The sequence below is a fragment of the Protopterus annectens genome, chromosome 16.part0 (genome assembly GCF_019279795.1).
Source record: "Protopterus annectens isolate FY-2018-M chromosome 16.part0, PAN1.0, whole genome shotgun sequence".
In the NCBI taxonomy this organism is placed as follows: Eukaryota; Metazoa; Chordata; order Ceratodontiformes; family Protopteridae; genus Protopterus; species Protopterus annectens.
In genome coordinates, this window is record NC_056750.1 from 383,375,149 (window position 1) to 383,399,724 (window position 24,576).

Genomic DNA, 24,576 nt, shown 5'->3' on the forward strand with positions numbered 1-24,576 from the left:
CACATTTATACTATATGTGTGTGGAAAATCAAGTTGTATTTTTACTGCAGGGCTCACCTTTGTGTCATAACTCAACAGGGATCATGCTGTGCCTGCAGGGCTTCCATGAGACACTTTGCATAGACTTATCAACATTTCTACATACAGGGGGGACAGCTATTCTTTGTACATTTCTATCCAGGGGCACACCTGATTGTTACTGTGGGTGTACATAGGATGAGGAGTTCACCTGACACTTATACACATTTGCTAGGCCTGCACTGCTATGTAAGGTACACCATTTCAGTCTGTAATGTTGCCTATCATACTGGCTTGAGGCATACTACTGTACTACGGATCTTAGCATCCAATGTCACGTATATTAGATTGTGACTTCATAGCCAACCCAACCCACATCACACCGCCTGGCCTGCTGTTCTCTGTCTGCATAGGCCTGTGGGGGAGGTTACCCATATGCCTCTTTAGGGTCATGATACAGCATTTCTTTGTGTTTGCATTAGTGTACAATTGTCCTGTTGTGTCTGTGCCAGTGTAATGCTGTCATGGCTTAGTGGTTCAGTACTGTGACTCTAGTGCACAGTATCCTGGGTTCGAGCCCTGTCACTGCTTTTTATTTTCATGCTGGGCAGACCAGACTGCTTAAGGAACAGTACAGCAAATATGAGCATGTTTACCTGACTTTGCTCAACTTCACCTTACCTTGCCCAACATTGCTCAACGTTGCCTGACGTTGTGCTAGTTAGCGCAGGCAATTTTGTTTACATATACAAAGTAGTGGTAAAAGCTGCTTAGCACTGCTTTATATTGCTTAAAACATGGCAATCATGCCTCAGGTGGTGCTGCAGGGCTGCCCATGTCAGATGTACATAGTACACTCCCTATACATGTTTGAAAACAGGTAGTATCAAGTTAGGCATCCCTTTTATTTTATGTGCGAGTCAGAGAGAGGTATCATTTCCAGGGTTCCTACTGAGTCAGTGTATGTGCCATGCGTTGCCTCTTTGCCAAGGCCAAGGAATACTGGGCACGCCTCCTTCTGCCTACTGGGGCAGGCTCAGGTTGTTTCTCCTCCGAGTCACGCTGTGCCTGTGATGGCCTTGGCAATGGTGGGGGGCTGTTTGGCCCTGCCCCATGCTGTTCCTGATGCAGCTGTTTTCACAGGATCATAGTGTGTAGCATGGCACACACCATGACAATTTGGGTACATGTAGTTGGTGAGTACTGCAATGCTCCACCACATGTGTCCAGGCACCGGAACCATGACTTGAGCATCCCAAAATACGCTCAATTGCATTTCATGTTTGTGCGTGTACTTCATTATGGAGTTCTTGTTCAGGTGTGTGTGCATTTCTGATGGGTGTCATAAGCCACGGCTCCAGTGCGTATCCAGCATCCCCCACTAGGTGACCGTCAGGGATGTTCCCATTGGCAAATGTCTGGTACAGCTGTGCCAGATGCCAGATATGGGAATCATGGTACCTTCCAGGGCAGCCAGCACACACATTCAGTATTATGCCCTGGGCATCGCACATGACCTGGCAGTTGATGGAGGGGAAGCCCTTGCAGTTAATGTAGGCCCTACCCCACTCACCAGCTGGTGCTTTGATGTGTATGTGCATGCAGTCAATTGCACCCTCTATCTCAGGGTATTCTGCTATTTGCTGGAAGAGATGCATATTGCTGGCCAATGCCTCACGGGAATTGGGGAAATATACATGATCACCGACATGTGCCTACATGGCATTCAGGAAATGGTGCAGTACCCTGGATGCTGATGCCTGTGAAATCCCCATCATATCACCAGTTGGTCTCTGGAAGGTACCTGTTGCTAGTATTCTTAGACCAACATATACCTTGGTTTCCACTGGGATGGGTTCCCCTCTGTCAGTTCTGTGTGTGAGGCGTGGCCTGCACAGCTCAACAATTTGCTGCAGGAGGTCTCTGTCCACTCTATAGCGCTCCACTATCTCCAACTCATGTAGCCCCTGGTAGGTTACCTTGGGTCTGTACACTCTTCTCTGTCTCCTCACTGTGGATTGCTCAGCAGCATTCGCAATGGCACCACTCTCAGCATCCTGCACATGTTGGCTTATAATAGCAATGGCAGCCCCTAACATTTTTTTGTCTGAGTTAAGCTTTTTAAGTTTTCACTGTCTTTGTATACTCCAGTGTTGCAGTGTTTTTGAGAAAAACATGGGGGAATGTTGTTTGCAGAGTTTTAAGTGCTGGGCTGGGCTAGTGTACTGCCTGTGTAATTGGCTGATTCTGATTGATTTCACCTGGCAGCTCTGCTAGTTTTCCTTGGTTAACTTCCTACTACTTCTTTTCCTTCCTTTTCCCTTTCTGTTTCCACAGGGGGCAGCGCCATGCAAACAAGCGCAAACACACGCACACGAGTGCACACACACTTACACAGGCTTAGGCGGGTGCACACGCGTGCACACAGGCTTACACAGGCTTAGGCGGGTACACATGCTCACACAGGCTTAGACAGGTTTACAGGCGTGCACACAAGCGCTGCGTTACGCTTAAACATCGGAGACTGTTGACACGCCTCTTCCAATCCTGAGTAACTCACAGCAAACACAAGCCACTCTGCTCCAATAAGCTTACAGTCTTTCATAAATACCCCCTCATGATGTCACCCATCTTCTTCTCTACTACTCCCCTACTCCTACACTTACACTCTAGGGACGTGGCAAACATGCCAGGGAAAATTGGGATTCACTATCCTTATCCTCATTTGCATAGGATTGCCTACTAATGCTTGGTTACATCTCTCAAACTGAGCTTCCCCCCCTTAGCAACCACTACTCAGTAGCCATGTTGTCTTTAGCCTGCCATTCACCTGCATGGCAGAATAATATTTTTTAATAAGAATGCCTATTTTTGGCTTTTTTTTTTATTTTCTGTTTTTTAAAGCACCAGACGTTTGTGTGGCACTGCTCTACGCTTAAACATCAGAGACTGGGGAAAAAATGAAGATTTTTATTAATTTTCAACAGATAAAAATGCCAATGGCCTTATATTTTGCCATTGGCATGCTTCCTCAACTGGATTAATCCTTTATTTGGAGCTGTCATAGCTCCGTTTTGCTATTTGCAGAACGGTACTCCGTTACCAACAGAGTACATTTTCTGCAAATAACTCAACTCTTCCACGGACAGGTTAGTGTTTCCTGGATCACAGATTTATTTCATTTGCGTAGCTTTCAGCAGCAAATGAGGTAATTTGCATAACATAACACTGTCATAGATTCATAGATTCATAGATTCCAATTATCCCTTGTGAGACTCAAACCCTGCACCTTGTGTTTGTAAGGCAAACACCTTAACCATTAGGCCACCCTCCCAACCCAGTGTCCGTGAAAGAGTAGTTTTAGGAGCTCTCATGCACACCCCTGCCGGCTGTTGCTGGATCGCTCGGCAGACATATTGGCTGTCTGCAGGCTTACACTACTCTTAGCAAGCCTTTGTGAATCCGGCCCATTGATCTACTCAAGTTTAGATTAATTTCAGTAGATTCATACACACACATATATGTGTGTGTGTGTGTGTGTATACACACACATACATATATACGCATAAATATATTCACACACACACACACACACACACACACACACACACACACACACACACATATATATATATATATATATATATATATATATATATATGCACACACAGATATATATATGTGTGTGTGTGTGTGTGTGTACATACACACATATGGGTGTACATTTCAACAATAACACCCAAAGTTGATTGCAGAAATACAGACTGCATAAGGTCAAAAACATGAAACTTGACACACCAGTACTTACACACACAGATGCAGTCTTGGTGCACGAAAGAATTGTTAAAAACAAACAAAAAAAACCCCTCATTTTTTGCAAGAGGGCAAACCCGGCTGCACCCCCCCCGCTAATTATATATACTCACAATCATGGGGTAAGGGTATATTCCCCAGTCCTGGGAACTATGCAATCTTGTACACATTGATCAGCTGCTTAGCTTATCATATATGGTCAACTAAACACACATTTGACATAATGCAGCACTCTGTGTATATATATATATATATATATATATATATATATATATATATATATATATATATATATATATACATATACACATATATATAGATAGATAGATATAGATATATAACATATTGGCATATGAAGGAAATGCAGAGTAAGTAAAATCCAAGGTAATGTGAAGTGCAACTTGAATATTAGGCAGGTAATTGAACAGATAGAATAATGGCCTAACTCATACAAATCAATATGTAAAAATGCAGGAATTTGGAAAGGGAGTTAATCAGTTGGAGGCTCAGTGTGGGGCAAAAAAGGGGCTTTGCATTTCAACAAATACTGGCATATATGATGTTTTTTTCTATTCATTTTTAATCTCATTAGCAGTAAAAACTGTTCCAGAATTTTATCGTATTTCTCCAAGGAAAAGATTTTCAAATCATACCAGACTGCAAACTGTATTGTACACACTTACAAATTCAGGGATATAGGATAAAAAGAAAAATAAAGAGATGAAGCTTTTGAGATATAACAGTCAAATAATTATTAAGAAAGCTGCTGGGAGATGGAATTATTAGTATGAATTAAACTTTATATGATAAAAATGTGCACCTTATGAAGTGAAGCATGCGTATTCACATCAGCCTTGCTTTAAATATTTAACAGTTTAAGGAAAAATCAATAGTTTTACTTATTTGAGCTATCACTGAATGATGACACAGTACAAGTAAGATGTTTTAGAAGTTGATTAATTAAGAGGCCTAGTACTTTAATGGATGCCGATGATCCAGCCGAATAGTGAGAAACCCACAGTACTACTTTGAAAATTTTGAAAGAGGCAAGATGTATCTCAGACACTTTCTCTGTTTATTTAGATAAGTACATACAGACATGCACAGTAGTTTGAAGGTTACTTGCGACATTAAATCCTATCATATGTCATGGAAATGAAATGATCTGAGCATTTTTTGAAACACTTTCTCATTATGCATTACTATGCAATGCCAAGGTACTGAAGCTATTAGGACTGTGTTATTTTTTCCTGTCTAAAAGGTGTTAAATGCTGTTAGGTATTCGTTAACATTATCTGTAGACTATACAGATGCATTTACTAAAAATCAAGCTTTATTTTGTCAGTAAATTCTCATAGATAATATCTTCTTATTTAACAGAAAATATTATCAAAGCACAATGATTGGGATAAATGCTGCCCTAGTTTTAAGCATGCATGTGCACAAGGTAATGGAAAACGCCATATGTCCTAAAACCATATTTTAAACTTTGTATATTTTAATGACTAATATTTGATGAGGGAGTGTTATTTTGCTATATATATATATATATATATATATATATATATATATATGAGGGGGTTGTATTAATTTTAAATTCACTCAAAAACATAATGAATCAAATTATTTAATTCAGGCTTGGCACTACTAATGGTATCCACAATACTTATCTCTGTACAAAATAAACTTATGGATGTTGATAGTATTATAAATGTTATCATTCAAAATCCTCAATAATATTTTACTAAGTGGGCAATTTACAAGATTATCTAGAAATACAGCAGCAGACTGTATTTTAGAGAATGCAATACAATGAATACTTAACAAGATTCACCAGTATAGGATATCCTGTGGCTATATTTAATAAAGTAATTGATACAGGAAAAGCTGAAAGAACAGCTGTAGATACCTATATGTGAATAGACCTTTGTCACAAATAGGGTAAAGAGGTACTCTGCTTGAAATGGAGATGGAGTCTATTCCACAGATGGGGGAGTCTTTGGGACACAAATCTATTCTGCCAACGAGTTCTATTAATGTAAAAGACAGGTTGATGAAAATGTATGTGTAATAATGAATACGTGTATGAACAAAATATTAATGTGAAAACCTTACCGATGTACTATAGGACAGTAATGTAAGAGCAAAAGCTATATTTACATGTTTTGGCATACTGCATGTGAATGTATTGCTAAAAGCAGCTGTTTTATATCTGCAACAGACTTGCAACCTATCCATAATTAGTTTTACCCTTTAACAGCTGAACAGTCTGTCTCACAGCCTCGAACATCAACTATAATGAAGTGGGCTTCAAAGACTGAATTAATGAAATGTTTAGTGTATCTGAGTAATAAAAAAATGTATATATATATATATATATATATATATATATATATTTTTTTTTTTTTGCTGATTTCTCTGCCTTATATAGGGTGCAGATAGCATATGTGTAAGTGCTTCCATTTTTAATTATTTGTTTTGTTAATATGGTTAAAAGCTACCAGGTCAGGCTAATTTTCAGTTGGAACTCAAGGTAAAAGTACCAAAAAATTGTAAGCAATAGAAAGGATACAAAGCCAACAGATGACACTGAATAACAACGGAAATGTAAAACAGAGAATGCACATTAGAAACTATGCTAGACCAAAGATTACATTACAGTAATGCTTAAGCCATACAAGTGCAGTAGTCAGACAATACACAAAGACATTAACAAAGATGTGTAGACTCAGTTGTTGTTGGTGAAGCTGATATTCAGGTATGTGAGATGATTTTTGGCACTTATAACTACAATTAAAAACAAAGACAAAAAAATGTAGCTGCAATAGCTAGAAATGATGCAGCACTGAGATAAAAAACACAATTTTAAATTTATAGTTCTGCATAAGATGTATCCTAACAACTGTGATGGAGACAAGCATTAAATATATCTGCAAAAAAGTTAGCAACATCTGTATTGGGGAACTTGTATACCATTGACTGAATGATGATTTCAACACCAGGCCCTTTATAATAATAGGAGGACAAACTGAAAGATTTTGTGATTTATTGTAAATGTATGATTTGTTCTTCCTATGTAACTAAATTATACATAATAACTGGTAAGTGTTTTTTAGAAAATATCTTCAGGTTGCACTAATTTATTATATCTGTTGAAGCTGTCATGGTAAAAGTTTGCAAGTTTGTTTAAATGAAGTTATCATAAGGTTATTGGAGTTTGTGCATATATTTGATTTAATGATTCATATTTGTTTGCTCAAACACTGTACCTCAGCTGATCTCAGGCTTCTGATCAAGCTGCTAGTTTGCTAATATTATAACATTCTATATCACCTCTTTTCGAGGTGTGTGGAGAGTAACTTTTATGCTTTGTGCAATGAGCCTTTTCGATATGGCCTCACTCTTCCCTGCAGTTATGTGCTGTGTTTCATGTAAGTTATAACCATGTGTACCAACGTGCATGTGAGCTCCTGGATGAGCATCTGCAGGACACATAATCTGCCTGTGTACACTGAGCTAAACCTCTGTTTTCACCAGATTATGGTAACAAAGTGAAATGTTAGTCATTGGTTGCTTTGTCTGAAGCATCATCTAGTCAGTTAAAACTAGAATAATATTCAAAACAGGATCACCATTGGAGCATCCCTGATGTCCACCTCCTTCATCAGTGGGTCAAAGTGTTGCAATGTTTGTTAGTCTTACTTTAATTAATCACATTTACAATTATTTTCAAAGTCAATATTTGTTCTTTTTCTGTTAATATGCAGCTTGCAGCAATAATCAAATAACATTAGAAGCGAATGCACTTGTTTATAAAAAAATGTAAAATAATACTAAAAACATAGCTTTGTGAATGTTTTCCCCCCAGGCATGTATAACAATGAGTGTTCCAGAAGGAGTCTGCTTATCCCAGGGTTCTTCATCTGTCATACAAGGCATTCAAAGCACCGCATGCACCAAAAAATCTATTGCAGCTTCATCTGTTTCTGGACAACCATTTATAATACTTCCTCTTAAAGTAGGCCTTCACACTGTCAATTTTACACTGAAGTCTCAATATGGAAATGAAATTGTGGTCCACACCTTAAGAGTTGTGGTAAGTAAAGAAAGAAACATATTTTGGAATGTTTAGAATATTTTTTTCCATGAAACTCTTTGAAAATTTCCTATTAGGGAAAACAGGCATGTTGTAATCTGAAAAGTAGATCATTTGATGAAAAAAAAATCTAAATAAGTGGAAAGGAAGTCTGCAGTATTCAGAAAGCCTGTGTTACCTGCATCTTTATCTTTTTTTTCCTTAATGTATTCTTGGGCTTTCATTATCCAAACACTATCCTCCACTCCTGCCTTTCACATTTCTGACTCATTTGTTTCCATGATTCAGTGTGTTGTAGTAATACTGTTACGTCACCGTTCAATGGATAGGTCTCCAACTTTCTTTACACCATAGGCACAGTTTCCTATGCTCAAAGATCATATGAGATGCTTATTTTTGCTAAAGGATTTGTACAGTCCGCAGTTCACCACTTGGTGGATGTTTATTCCATGGGAACAAAAAGCCTACTCAACAGGTTCTGACGTCTCAAACTGTAGTTATGTTTTCTCATACTGGGGCACATCCATGAGCTCCGTAAAAATGAGACTGCAACTTGTTTCCACTGTAATCTATTCCTCTGGATGTATGTAGTTTTCAAAAAAATGGGAGCCACCTAGTGTGGCTTTAAGTAACTATCGACCCTGCATATAAAAAGGGCTGTCTTCGTAAAGAAGAATGGGGACTGGTCATATTAGTCAAGTATATGAATGAGCCTCTTATAAGCAGGCATTGTAATCATTTTTGTCAAACATGAGAAGATTGGGCTTTTTTATAATGTTTTTAGAAAATATGAGCCCCATAAAAATGGATACAGTTTCTCATATTACTTGTGATGCAAGCATTGATTAGGACAAGTCAATCTGGAAAAAAGTTCTTAATAAATCTTTCATAATTTCCTTTAAGGAATTTGAGCCCTACAAAAGTAGACACAGCTTCTCATATTACATGTGATACAAAACATGCTAATAAAGCCTGGCGATAACCTCATAAAAGCAGACATTTTCAATGAGCAAAATGTAAACCAGTCTACGAACAACTATATTAGATGGACCTGATGAAGCTCAGGCAAAGTGTTTCCTTAACTATACTTTATAATGGTAACTCATGGTATTTTGTCATTTTTTGTTTGATAAAAATAAAAACATTTTAAATAAAAATGAGTTCTATAGGCTACTGGGTGTTTCAGGAATATTCAAATAAGGGATTGACCTCTAAGCATTGGGATGGATTCCTTGTTTTTCCATTTCCAAGATCTTCCTCTAATCAGCTCCCCAGGACCCTCCCACTGTTGTCTGTAGCTGGTCTTAAATAGCTGAACTGTTGAATGAAATGTGTCACAATAAGAATACTCATCCATCTACCTATTTAACTGAATAAACTACTTGACACTTCAACAAGGTGTCTTTATACATAGAGTCTTCTAGATCTGCTAGTTAAACTGATTTTAGCTGGACTAATCATTTGTACTCTGTTTCGTGTTGGTCCTGTAAACCTCTGGGTCATGGGTGAGATACCAGACTTGACTTGAGCTTTCTGGATTACCTCTATCAACTTTGGAAAGGAAGTAATTCTAGACTACTGGATCCTGACATGCCACACCTGGGGTGACAGTCATTAAGACACAGTCCTTTCTTACTGTGACATAAGGGGGCCTTATCCATTACTACCTCTCCCTTAACATAGCATTGCCATGATATTGTTGTTCATTGCAAGAGCACATGCATTTTGCAACATATGTATTCCATTTGCGGTAGTCATGGAGTCTTGCAACAATAGTCATACAACATCAACTCTTCCTAGAAGTCCCTTGTGGTTAGAGTACCAGTAATAGATTTGCACTTATCTTAATAAAGGAAAGGAAAGGTGATACAATCTTATCAGCTCCATGCCTCTATCCCTCTCCCAAATGATTCACTACTGGAATCTATTTATAGTCTGTACAGTGGGTCAGCTATTCTCTGACTAGTAAAGTGGTACATGACAGATGTTTCTTACTCAGTCCCACAAGGCAGAAATCTTTTTTATGGAACAGTTTGATAACTAGACAAAGGTAAGCTGTGGAAAGTAGAAATATCATAAAACTTTAAATAATCACTGAGCATTTGATTGGGTACATTTTTTACATCAGATTTCTTTCTTTGGATGGCCTAACAAGTATGGAGAGAATCATTTAGGACATGACTGTTCAGAGTGGACATCATGGTGCTATGTAAGAATTTTGGGCAAAAACTGAACAGTCAAAAAACAGAACACCAAACAGTGAACTGAGGTAGGCAGTAGGCAGCGGTAATTATCCATTCTAATGATAAAGATGATGTGCTGGTCATTAAAATCTCATATCTTTGACACTGCCAAACAGCTGAAGTGAGAGAAGATCTTCTTGCATGTGACAACAGCAGCATTTAATAAAGCACAGTTAAGAAGGTATGTATAAAATATAAAGAATCTTCAAAAGAGTGTAGTAAACCATGTTCTGTACAGCTAAGCACCAGAGCACAGCCCAAACACAGATTTATTTATTTTATTTATTTAACATTTGTCTACCAGGAAAGTCTGACTTGGAACAAAAACAGTTTTCAGCAGACACCCGGGGAGAAACATTCCAGATGAAATAGTGGTAAGCAAAAGAGGGAATTTTGAATTACTCTATTTCATGCCACCAAAGCGGCTGTGCATATAGTCTAAATAATCTGGCTAACTTTAATGTAGTTGGGGTGGCATTACAGAAATCTGCTAATGTGATGATTTATTACAAGAGTTCTACATATATGAATATGACACTAGCCAAATTAATGTTAGTGTACAGTGTGGGAAGCTTAGTTACAGTATAGAACACCTTTGTGAGAACAGCAGTAATTATGCAGGAAAGAGAGGGTAAGGATATCTGCAGAGCTGGGTCTAAGATATAAGAAGTCAGATTAGGTAGAGACCTTGTTTCACCACTCAGTGCAATGATTGCAACAGAGTAGTTACAGGTTCATTAACTCATAAGTTAAAGCCTACTGGTCATTAAGGTATTTGATATCCCAAATCCCGTACTAGAAAAGTACAGTTTTGTACCTACCATAAATGTAGATGTTCGAAGATCCACATTGCTGCAGTCCTTACATATGGGTAGTCCGCTGTCCTCTAACTCTGACATCAGGGGTACTCAGTCTTTTCTTGCCCCAGATGTCAGAAGGCCCTAACAAGAAAGGCCAAAGCCAAAACCAGCAAAACTAACCAACCACCTGCACTAACCATATTTACAATATGTACAAACTACACCACCACCTTCAACAACAGAGGGAAGGAGGGAGGTAAAGTGACTGCAGCAATGTGGATCTTCGAACATCTACATTTATGGTAGGTACAAAACTGTACTATGTTCTTCATCTCACATCGCTGCAGTCCTTACATATGGGTAGAATCCCAAAGCAGAGGTAAGGGAGGATTGCAAAACTATAAAGCATTAGGCGCTGCCAAAATGCCCTGTAAAATAGCAGTGGCAAATCCAGCCCTAGATTTAGAGTAAAGTGGAAGGTGGTAATGCTTAGAGAAAGTATGCACTGAACTCCAAGTAGCTGCCTCCAAAATATCTCTAGTAGCCACCCCCCTTAAAAAAGCTGTAGAAGTGGCAGTAGCCCTAGTGGAATGAGGCCTAATCCCAGCTGGAACCTCCTTACCATGATGGGAATAACAGAAAGAAATACAAAACCCAATCCACTTAGAAATAGTTTGTTTTGAAACAGGTTTGCCCTGAGAACCCAAAGCAAAAGAAACAAACAACTGCTGAGACTGCCTGAACCCTTTAGTTCTGCTCAAATAATATCGCAACTGTCTGTGTATATCCAAAGTGTGCAAAATCCTTTCCCCTTTATTTTGGGGTTTGCATAAAAGTAGGCAAATGAATAGTTTGGTTTAAAGCCACACTAGAAACCACTTTAGGCATAAAAGAAGGGTTAGTACAAAGACACCCTGTCCTTGTGGAAAATCAAGAAAGGCTCAACTGCCATAAGGGCCTGTAATTCAGAAACCCTTCTCGCAGAGGTAATGGCCAACAAAAAATCAGTCTTCCATGATAAATATTTCAACTCTGCTGATGCTGCAGGCTCAAAAGGTTGTAGAGTGAGTTTCTCCAACACAAAATTGAGATCCCAAGCAGGAGTAGGAGCTCTACATGGGGGTCTTATATTCTTTGCCCCTCTAAGGAATTGCTTAAACAAAGGCTGAGAAAATAATGGTGGGTCACAGTCATAGTGAGCAGAAATTGCTGCAGCATGAACCTTTATAGAGGAGAAGGACAAACCTTTGTCCAATAACTCAGTAAGGTATTGAAGTGCAATACTCAAATTAGGTTTAGAAACATCAAAGTCCTTTGCTGTACTCCAAAATAAAAATCTCCTCCATTTATCTGCGTAAACTTTCCTTGTACTAGGCCTTCTGGCCTCCAAAATAACATTCAAAACTTGTTGTGGAAGCTTAGACCCTCCAGGGTTCAAAACAGAATATGCCAGGCTGTCAGATGTAGAGAATGAAGTTTGACATTGAGTAAATGACTGTTCTCCTGAGACAGTTGGTGAGGAATCGAAGGCAAAGGCCATGGAGGCTCCTGTACCAGACTTCTCAGTAATGGGTACCAGTGCTGTCGAGGCCAATCTGGAGCTATTAAAATCATGTTTGGCTTGTCCTGTCTGACCTTCAGGAGTACCTTTGGGAGGAGAGGCAGAGGTGGAAAGGCATACACGTGAAGATTGCTCCAATTGAATGAGAGAGCATCCACTTTCCAAGCTGTGGGATGAAACCTTTTTGTGCAAAACCTTGGCAGCTGGTAATTTAGTGGAGAAGCGAACAGATCTATGTCTGGAGTTCCCCATAACACTGTCAATCTCTGAAATACATGAGGATCCAATTTCCACTCGTGGGGATCCATAATTTGTCTGCTCAACACATCTGCTAAGGAGTTCTGTGCTCCTGGCAGAAACCTTGCCTGAAGATTTAGCTGTAAACTGAGAGCAGTCTCCCACAAAATCATTGCTTGTCTGCACAGAGGATAAGAATCGTTCCCCTTGCTTGTTGATGTACCACATGACAGTTGTGTTGTCTGTTTGAATCAACACCTGCCCTGGAAGAAGTAAATCCTTGAAAGCTATCAATGCAAATTGAACTGCTAACATCTCCTTCAAGTTGATATGTAGATGTTGAAGTCTGGCAGGCCACGTGTCTTGTACCCATTTTCCGTTTAGATGAGCTCCCCAAGCTTTGTCTGAGGCATCTGTCGTTAAAATCTGACTCGCCTCTGGCCGGGTCACAGAGAGTCCCTTGTTTAGGTGACATTCCTGAGCCCACCACAAAAACTCCTTTTGAATGCAAGGTATTATCTGAATGACAGTGTCCAAATCTTGGCAGTGCTGTGTCCATACATTCTTGAGATACCATTGTAGCTTCCTCATATGCAGTTTGGCATTGGGAAGTACCAGAATACAAGATGCCATGAACCCCAAGGCTTGAAGGACTGTCCTTGCAGTCAGCCTGGACTGACGAGACAATTGGTGGAAGTAAAGAGAAAGATTCTTTTGTTTGTCCGGGGTCCAAAAGGGCATCTGGGATGCTGTATTCAGTCTCACACCCAGAAAGCACATGTCCTGAGAGGGTACTAGACTGGACTTTATTTCGTTCACAGAATACCCCAAGCATCTTAACACTGCCATCACATACTGTAGATGATGAAGAAGTTCGTCCTTTCTTGGGCCAGAATCAGGCAATCGTCCAAATAAGGATAGATTTGTATTCCTCTTAGCCTGAAGAAAGCTACCACTGGAGCCAGAACCTTCGTGAATACTCTGGGCAGTAGATAAGCCAAAGGGCAATGCAGAGAACTGATAATGTGAAGCCCCAGCCCGAAAACAGATACTTCCTGCAACTGGGCCTGATAGGAACATGAAGGTAAGCCTCCTTGAGATCCAGAGTCACCATCCAGTGATCTTTGCCCAGCAGAGGTAAAAGCTGTTGTAACGTCAACATTTTGAACTTGGGAATGTCCAGATATGTGTTGAGGATAGATAAATCCAAAATTGGTCTCCACGTGTTTCCTTTCTTTGGTACTAAAAACAGGCGAGAATAAAATCCTAGGCCCACTTCTGGCAGAGGGACCGGTTGTATGGCCCCTATTTGAAGTAGCAGAGAAATTTGTTTGTGAGCCTCTAGTCTTTGCTGAGGAGGAACGTCCGGCATGCCTTTGAAAGGAGGCAAGGTATGGAAATAAAACTTGTAACCCTGGTGTATGATATCCAATACCCATTTGTCCTGGGTAACCAACATCCAATTTTCCTTGAAGACTGCTAACCTTCCTCCCAAAGGTGCTGCCAGGCAAGAAGGATCTGGCAGCTGAAAAGGTAGGTCATTGGGCCTGTTTAAGGACTGGCCCCTGCCCTCCCCGAAGATTGTGCAGGTGAACTCCTGTTCTAGGTCTGAAAGAGCTCTGAGCTCTGCCCCTACCACGTCTAGATCTACCCCTAGACTGAGAATCATAAGAAGGATACGTCCACCCCTTAGCAGGCCAATTCCTACTAAACGAGGCTGAACTTGCAAAATCTTTAACAGCCTGCATAGACTTAGCCTTGTCTTCCATTTTCTTCAAGACTGACTCCACAGGTGTACCAAACAACACATCAGACTGTAAAGGAGCATCCAAAATCCTTGTCTTAACATGGTCAGATAAATTCTGATCCCTCAGCCAGGCGTGCCTGCGAAGAACTGAACCAGTAGCAGCCACCCTAGACGAGGCCTGTACAGCATCAAAACCACATTGTAAAGAATGCTTACCCACCTGTTCAGAAACATGCACCAAATCTTGTAATTCTTTACAGTCAATGCCTTCCGCCAGAGCATCCATCTTAGACTTCAATTGAGAAAGAAGATAGTTTTGATATTTCAACATATGAAACTGACAATTCAAAGCCCTCATAGCTAAGGTAGAAGATGTATAGACTTTCTTTCCCCATCTATCCAAAGCTCTGGCCTCTTTATCTGGAGGAACCAGATTTTTTACAACAGAGGCCTTGACACCCTTAGGTCCCTGACTAACAGTTTCTGGGTCCGCCCTAGGACTCTTATAAAGATATTTATGAGCCTCAGGCACCCTGTAATACCTATCCGGTTTAACAGGAGCAGGAGGCAAAGAATCAGGATTAAGTGAAGCCTCTGCAAACACATCTTCCACAACATCCAGAACAGGGGGTATAGCCAAGGGCCTATGCTGGGGTAAAAGCAAAAATTCCCTAAGCCTTTTCCTGGAATCAGAGAAGTCCTGACCTTCCCACTTAAAATGTTCCCTCATGGAATGAAGAGTCTCTGAAAAAGAAAAATCCTCTGGAGGGGAAGCAGAAGGAGTCGAATCATCTGCATCAGAATCAGAATAAGGAGAGTACTCCTGCAAGTCTTCAGCCTAAGACTCTGAAACATCCGAAGCCTGCTCAAAACTCCCCAACTCTGGCTCCACCCTAGGCCTCTTATCAGGAGGGGGCAAAGAACCTCTAATCAAAGTAATCAAATCTTCTGCCATTTTAAGCATGTGCTTCTTGGGTACAGACCCTGCTGAACTAGGAGTGACACCAACAGAAGATAAACCTGGCCTGCCTCTGGGAGAAGCCTTGGAAACAGAAGGAGAGGGCCTAACCACCCTAGGAAGGGAGGGGAGTACAGTAACCTGAGAAGCCCCTTCAGCCTGACCTGCCTCCTGAGAGGCCACATCCTGCAATAACAAAGTCTCCCCTTGGGACTCCAGAGAAGCCTCCGTCGGAACCACCGGTTCCACTGTAAAGAACCGGCATCCGAACGGACGACTCATCTTGCCTGGGTTTAACTGCCTTGTCTTTGCGCGAGAATCCGACGGCATATTATAATTGCACCGCTTCCCGAAGACCAGCCTAGCACAATCTAACCTCCGCTTAATAGTGCGCTTATTGAACCTAGCACAAAAGCGGCACCCAACAACGTCGTGCTCAGGCCCCAGACAAGGAATACACAAAGAATGATAATCCCTATGCGGTATCTGTTTCCCACAAGAAATACAGTTATTCACTTTTTCTGACATCCGGTAAAACACTGAGGCAAGAAAACAAAATATTGCCAACTTTGATTCGGTCTGAAACTCGAACTCGAAAAATTTCAGGAGCGAGCGGCACTTGCAACGCTGCTTCTGCATCGGACCATGCGGCAAAAAAGACTGAGGAAATGACGTCGGTCATGCGCTTTTGTACCCTGACGTCCTGATGTCAGAGTTAAGCGCCTTGACCGACGTCAGCCTTATACTTTGGTATTCGGGCCGACCGAGGACAGCGGACTACCCATATGTAAGGACTGCAGCAATGTGAGATGAAGAACATCTATGGGTGCCTATGTTCATAGGTTGGTACTAGTCTATCGGCCCTAGGGCTTATACAAGCCTAGCCATAACAATTCCCTGGATATTTCTTCCCACAATATTTACTTCCCTGGACCCCTGTCTAGCAGGGCGACTGACGTGATCCCCGGGGTGAATTTCTTATCTCCCATCTAATTGTCAAGGTTCCTTTTGAAGAGGGCCAAGGAGGCGCTCTGCTTGACATGTATGGGCAGTCTATTCCAGAGTATGGGGAGTCTCTGGGTCAAGAACCTATCCCTCCAGCATGTTTTGTTCATTGTGATGACAAGGTTTAGCTCCCTGGAGTGTGTTGCTCTGAGGGATTGGGATTTCCTTAAGTGGACCATGACCAACAGCTCAGGGTTTGACATGACCTTGTATGTTAAGCAGAGATCACCTCTGAGTAGACTATATGCCAGAGTACAGCTGGAGATTTTTTAGACGGTCAGCATACGGCATCTCCTTTAGGCCTGTGATTCTTTTAGTGAGGTACTTCTGTGGCCTTTCCAGCTGCTGCATATGTCTTGTGAGGTACATACCAAATGGGGGCATTGTACTCTATAATGGGTCTAATGAGGGATGAGTACAGTGGGACAATGACCTCCTTTTTTCTGGATGATTTCTTAGTGATGTGGTGTGCCACATAGAAGGATTTCCTGACTGCTGTGGCTATGTGGTTATTGAAGGTGAGACCACTGTCCACCTGTGTCCCTAAGTCTCTCATCACACTTTTATTGTTTAGTGTACTGCCACCTATGTGGTAATTCATGGGTACATGGCTTTTCCTAAAGGGGATAACTATACATTTCTTGGCATTAAGCTTGAGCCCATGGCTCTGGCACCAAGCATCTGTTTCTGTAAGGCCCTTTTGCAGAATATCCACATAATTTGGGGATTCAATAATGGCTCCGTGTTTGAAGTCATCTGCAAACTTTGTTAGCCAGAGTCCATTAGTGTTGGCCTGCAATTCAGAGAAGTAGATGCTAAACAAGAGCGGTCCCAGGACTGAACCCTGTGGTACTCCACTTGTCACCTGTCTAGAGCTGGATTTGGATTCGGCTACTTTTACAGTCTGGGTTCTGTCAGTAAGCCAGTTGGCAACCCATCGAGTGACATAAGGATTTATGCCCAGCTTATTAAGTTTATCTATGATTCCAAAGTGGGGGATGGTATCAAAGGCCTTGGCGTGGTCCAGATAGGCTGTGTGGGCATTATTACTCTTGTCCACAGCTCTGGAGACTGATTCGAAGAAGTCAGTCAGATTCAGGAGACAAAAATCGGCCCTTCACAAAACCAAACTGGGTGGGGTACAGTGTTTGAAGGTTGCCAATGTCTTTGTTTATAAGTTCCATGATAATGTGTTCCAAGCCCTTGCAGATCAGGCTTGTCAGACTGATGGGATGGTAGTTCCCGGGATCACTGTGTGACTAAAAGCATGTCACTTAAACAGTGCTCCTGAGCTGTGGATGACAAGGGTCATTGTGACTCAGTCCACTACCACAGCAAACACATCAGGAAAATAAAATAAAATCTTATGGCCAAAGGCTAGACAACTCCCTATCTATACTTTATCTTATCACCTAGTCATTCAATTCCATCTTGAAGGTATAAAACGAAGTTATGAGCTTACTTTACAGGGTTGTTTATTCCATAACTGCAGTAGTTTTTCATAAATGAAGTTGTCATGTTTCATGTTGCACTTGGCATTAATTTTTATTGAGGCTGAATATCCTCTTGTGTTAGGTTGCAAAGGGGTATTCTAAGCAGGGAGTTTCAAATAATAAGTGATCATTTGGTGTGCCAGGCCTATGTCTCTTCTAAAAAGGTGATAAGGTAAAGTATAGATAGTTATGAATTCGAATACCAATTCTAATAAAGTTAAATTCTCAACATATTTCACAAGAGATAATAATGAAGTTAGATTAATTATCAACAAGTATTGGGATATTTTAACAAATGATGATGCTATCAAGGATATAGTAGGTGAGAAACCACTGTTTTTATATAGAAATAAGATGAATCTAAAAAACTTATGCTGCAACACACAAAAAAGACAATGAGATGATATATACCACCAACCCCCCCCCCATTGACATTAATTTTGTTCACTAATAAATACCAGTTTATGCTCAATTTGTTCATCCTTCTCGTTGGTAAAAAACTAAGAGATGCCTACGAGACAGGATAATAGAGAGACTTATAACATCACAAACAAAAAAAAAAATCAACAAGCTAATAGCTATGTGTTCTAAGTTGAAATGAAACACATTCACGTTTAGGTTAGGGAGGTATTATAATATATACCAAAAGTAAGGAGGGGAGTAGCAGATGTTGAGAGGAAAGAGAGCAAGAGATATGGGTGGCTGGATTATTCTATTAAGGTCTGGGTATGGTCTGAGAGAGAAGATAAGCGATACACATTTAAGACAAATATTAAATAATAGTATCCATCATATGCCACTTTCATCAAATCATTTATAGTCCTTATTCTACACTCATCTCTGCTTTTATATAAATATACTCTTATCACTGGACCCAGTCTGTTTACAATATACCATTTACTACACAATCATCTCATCCTCATACATGTATACTTTATATTACATTCCATTATACACTTTGCATATTTCATATACTACATATATTTACACATTTATATATTCATTGATTCATTTATTCATTCATTCACATATTCATGCAGATCGTTTTTTTTTTAAAAAAGTTTTCAGATTTCATGTGATACGATTTCATAGTTGTACATTTATTTGGGCACTTTATTACATATGTTTTAATACACTGCTTTTATTGTCTATTTAAACTGGTTACCATGGTAGTATGTATTCTGTGATCTTTAGTTATATGTTGTATATTTCAAAGAAACTGACACTGTTCAACCAATTCATATCATTATTCAATTTAATTAATTTGCTTTTTGAATTGCTTTTAATATATAAAGGGTTGAAATCACCTGTCTTATGTAAGATCTGTGTTCTGCCTTTTTGGATTATCGCTCAGAATTATCATTTTTATCTGGATACTGCTCTGCCAGCTTTTTATTTTTTACCTTTGACTTACTCTGGTGCAAGTTTCGTAAACAGGTTTGAGTTCATAGATAGGGAGTTGTCTAGCCTTTGGCTATAAGATTTTATTTTATTTTCCTTATGTGTTTGCTGTGGTAGTGGACTGAGTCACAATGACGCTTGTCATCCACAGCTCAGGAGCACTGTTTAAGTGACATGCTTTTAGTCACACAGTTGATGATGAATGAGTCCCCAAATTAAGGCGAAACAGATGAAATGGGAAGCATCTGATCTCTTGCAACATGAAGATACTCTGGAGACTTCAGTAGCAAACTAGAACTAAGTTCATTTGGAGTTGCACAGCAAGAGAAGGTGCAGGAAACAGTAGTGACTCTGATGTAATCAATGTTGTAGAGTGAAAGACCAGTGAGTTCCTATATGAAAGAGCAATGGATGGCGCGGGATGCAGCTGAAAAGAATATGTCACAGGAAGATGTTCTGGAGCATTCTGTAGAATGCCTGCAGGAAACTGAGAACAAAGAATGTGCCCTCAGTTTAGACGAACATGATCTAAGGGAGGAGTTGCTTGACTTAACAGAGATGGATAGACATCTAAGATCGATGAAAAAAATACATTACAGAAAGTCAATTAAGACCCAAAATGTTAGAAATCTGATAAAACAAATGAACACAGTAGCCAAGACTATTAACAAAAATCCATGTGATATAACAGACATAAACAGGATATATTACTGTGCAGCTAAATTAATAACAGATAAAGTCTTACCACAAATACAGGGGAATAAGGGGAAAGTAGGGAAGAAATCAAAGGCCACAATGTAAGTAGTGAATAGAGAAAACTATAAAACAATTAAGACAAGAAGTGTCACTGTTAGAACACTATGGAAGAGGGAACAGATCAATAAAAAAAAAAAAACTTAGACATGATAAAAAACAATGTGCAGTATTAGAACAGACCAGGCTCTATCTAACACTATTGCAACTAAAGGCATTAACACTGGCAGAAAAACTTACAAGATATGCAGATAAATATAATAGAAAAGTAAAAAAATAAGCAATTCTTCGATGACCCAAAAAAATTTTATAGAGAACTGGGCAACAAAGCCAAAGGAAAAAAAACACCACCACAAAAGTAGAAACAGGTGCATTTTGGAGAAATATAAGACCCTGTGGAACACAAAGATGCTGAATGGATAGAAAAAGTAAAAGAATCTACAAGTTCAAATGTACAGCATATGAAATGGGATGAATTAACAGTCAGAGAAACTGAAACAAAATTAAGAAAAGCTCCTAACTGGAAAAACCCAGGCCATGATGCAGTACCTAATTTCTGGCTAAAAGTATTAATGTCTTAACATGAAGATTTAGCACTGAGTAAGAACTACTTATATGTACACCCCAACAGAAACAAATCTGGTTAGCAACAGGAAAATTGATCCTCCTCCTTCTTACAAGTGAGCCTGCAAGATATTCTAAAAACTATAGACCAATAACATGCCTTCTGACAATGTATAAACTATATATAAGAATTAATGCCAACATAGCTTGTAGTCATTTAGAAGAAAACTCAGTCATGGCAATAGAACAAAAGGGTAACAAAAGAAAGTCATATGGAAAAGGGATCATTTGTTGTTAAATAAATTCATAATGGAGAATTGTAAAATAGGGTGGTTAGATTACAAAAAAGCTTTTGACAGCATTCCATATTCATGGATAAAAGAAGTGGAGGAATTAGGGAAAAAAAAAGTCTGAAGCATGAATTTTGGAAATTTTATGAAGAGATTGGAAAGAGACAGAGCCAACACAGGTCTTTAGGTTCCCACATTTTTGAGTACTACAGTCAGTAATAAAAGACTTTGCCATGTTGAGATTTTGGAACTGGTTCTACGATGCCTTGGGATAACATATGGGATGAAATGGGAGGAAACAGATGCGTTTGATTTTTTTGGGTGCAGAAGAACTCCTAGGTTTGGAGGGAAGGAGTTACAGTGCCTCCTTTATTCATTCTGCACTTTTTCTAGCACTCAGGAATCTGCAATGATTTGATTCCAAAAGGGGAAAGAAATATAAAATATTGTTTGCTAGACTGTGTGGATGATCAGGGTGGGAACTGGAAGACAGTCATGCATCTTTATTTTTATGGAATGGAAAATGGACTTCTCTCCATTTTTCTTTACATCTCATTGATACTTTTTCTTATATTATTTGTCATTTTTTGTTGAGATTGCTAAAAAAAGGCCTTGGACTTGAGGGGCCATTCCTGTTGTATTTTGATATAGGAAACTGAAAAATTCTGATTAACCCTTTGGATAAGTTTCTCTTTCTTTCTAGGCATTTTAAAACCTCAGTGGACGAAGATCCAAATAAAACTTCTTTGTCCATGGCAGCATTGAGGATTTGTGCCTTTAGATCATCTGGAAGATTTTGCAATCTCAGCCAAGCATACACAAGTATAATAAAGCCCAGGAAACTGCATCAGCTGTAAGATGTACACACGGAAGCATTTGTTTGGTTACTAGAGAAACTTATGTAATCATATTAAGAAGAGCAGACTTTCATTCAGAAGATGATCAATACCCAGGTTTCCCCATACCTGTGAAAAGCTCTCCCATCATTGTCAGGTGGAACTGGCTTAGTAGTGGTTAATTGTTTACTAGTGGAATTTTTGTCAAAAGAAACTACAGCAGAATCTGCAAGAGGGTTACAAAAGAGGAATTTGTGAGTTCCAAGATACCTCATAAAGCTTATCAATCTTTTTCGATGTAGGTGGTTGATCATCTGTGAAGCACGTGCAGACCAGAAAGCATATTCCAGTTTTACAAATGACGGGAGGAATGGTAAAAAGTTATAGAGTATCTCTCTGAAAGAGATTGAGGTATCTCTTCTGTGTGTCTGACATTTGTTTTTCCTCTCAGTGGAAGAGGTAGTAACCATTTCAAATATCAGGACCCACTAAAGCAAGTCCCGAAATATGGAGATTGAATGGCTGAAAGATCGGATTTGCATATATGAATGCCAAGATGCCATTTCTCAGAATATTCCCTTTTTACTTATGATGGCAATCTCAGAGTTAGTATATATAAGTCTGGGGTGTACAGAGTGGGGGCAGGGGGTTTGACCCCTTGCAAAAAGAAGTTTAAAAGAGAAGAGTGATTTTCAAAATTCACTCTTCTCTTGTGTTAGCTATTTTTTCAGGCTTTTTGGCACTCACATTTCAAGTGCCAACATTTCAACAGGGAGCCAAACGAGGTCCTTAATTCTAGTAATTGTCTAAAAAGGGTATTTCCTCTACAGGAGAATCTGAGGAAATAATCTTTTCAATATTTGAATCCAAAGAAACTGAAGAGAATACCTGGAAAGCTTATTCCAGGCACTAATCTTCTACCTGTGCAGGGAGTCACTATCTGAGAGAGAATGAGAACTTCTTATTTTTAAATGTGAGGAAGCAAGAGAAGAAGGTTGTAATGACTGAAAGGCAAATCTGCATCATTCTTCATTGGTCTCTTAAATCTGCATCATTCTTCATTGGTCTCTTTATCATAACGAGTAGAAGGTCTTACTATATGTTTAACCGTTTGTCTCTTCTCTTCTGGTGTTCCTAAGGTAATACACCTAGAAGTACTGAATGTCCATTCTTCCATTACTGAGACCAATACCTCTTCTCTAATTGAGGGATTCTATATGGACCTTACAAAAGAGCTATTTTTTAGTTCTTGGCCATAGCAGTACATCTGGAACACACCAGGCTTCCAACCCTTTGCAAAATTCACTAGAAAGATTGGGAACATCTGGCAGATAGTTCTAGGATTCTGATAGGGCCACAGTGGGGTCATCTATCATAGTTTGTGAAGAGAGTCCAAAGGCAGAACCACTTCTGAAGCCTCTTTGACAAGTTTTCTTTTCTTTGGGATCAGAAGGACATCTGAGGATGTCCACCTGACAGCCATAGCCAAACAAGTAAGGGTCTTCAGCCACTGATTTTTGAGGAAAATGTTAAGGCTCCTAAATAAACTTCTGAGAATCTTTGGGGTGAAAGGCAAGCAAATATGACAGGTGGAGATGCCATGCATCTCTCCTAGACTATGTGTTCATAGGTTCATAGGTAGGTACTAGGCTATTGGCCCTAGGGCCTATACAAGCCTAGCCGAAAAGGTACCCTGGCTTTCGACACCCAAGAAAAATATTTTCCTGCGCCCCTGTGAAGCAGAACCACAGAAGTGATCCTGGGGGTGAATTTCCTATTACCCATCCAATCATCAAGATTTTTCTTGAAGAGTGCTAATGAGGAGCTCCGTTTGACATAGATAGGTAGTCTGTTCCAGAGTATGGGAAGTCGCTGGGACAGGAATCTATCCCTCCAGCATGTTCTGTTTATTGTGGTGACAAGGTTTAGGTCCCTAGAGCATGTACCTCGGAGGGACTGGGATTTCTTTAAGTGGAGCATGTCCTACAGCTCTGGGTTTGACATAGCTTTGTATGTTAGGCAGAGATCACCTCTGAGTAGGAGATATGCAACGGAGTAAAGCTGGAGTTTTTTGAGATGGTCTACGTAAAGCATCTGTTTGAGGCCAGTAATCCTCTTTGTGAGGTATTTTTGCGGCCTTTCCAGTTGTTGTAGATGTCTTGTGAGGTACATACCAAAAGGGGCATTGTACTCTATAATGGGTCTAATGAGTGATGAGTAGAGGGGAACAATGACCTCTTTTTTTCTAGATGAGAAACCTTTTGTGATGAGGTGTGCCACATAGAAGGATTTCCTGACCACTGTGGCGATGTGATTATCAAAGGAGACACTACTGTCCACCTGTGTCCCAAGGTCTCTTATCACACTTTCGGTGTTAAGTAGACTACTGCCTTTGTGGTAGTTCATGGGTACAGAGTTTTTACCAAAGGGGATGACAATGCACATTTTGGCATTGAGCTTGAGACCATGGCTTTGACACCGCATCTGTCTCAGTGAGGCCCTTTTGTAGGATGTCCACACTGTTAGGAGTTTCGATTATGACTCGTAGTTTGCAGTCATCTGCGAATTTAGTTATCCAAAGACCTTCTATGTTAGCTTGTACTTCAGAGAAGTAGATACCAAGCAGGAGAGCATCCAGGACTGAACCCTGTGGTACTCCACTTGTCACTGGTCTGAAGTCTGATTTGGAGTCTGCTACTTTCACAGTGTGGGTTCTGTCAGAAAGCCAGTTGGCAACCCATCTTGTGACATAGGGATTTAT

The 24,576-nt window shown here is 39.9% G+C and overlaps 1 protein-coding gene across 1 annotated transcript in view; it reads left to right on the plus strand.

The window, feature by feature from the left end:
• Window positions 1–24,576, plus strand: part of C5 (complement C5) — a 1,726,304-nt gene that overhangs the window by 803,026 nt on the left and 898,702 nt on the right. Inside the window, exon 21 of the mRNA XM_044057986.1 lies at window positions 7,700–7,927. Coding sequence (XP_043913921.1) covers window positions 7,700–7,927 — 228 coding nt within the window. The remainder of the gene's footprint in view (window positions 1–7,699; window positions 7,928–24,576) is intronic.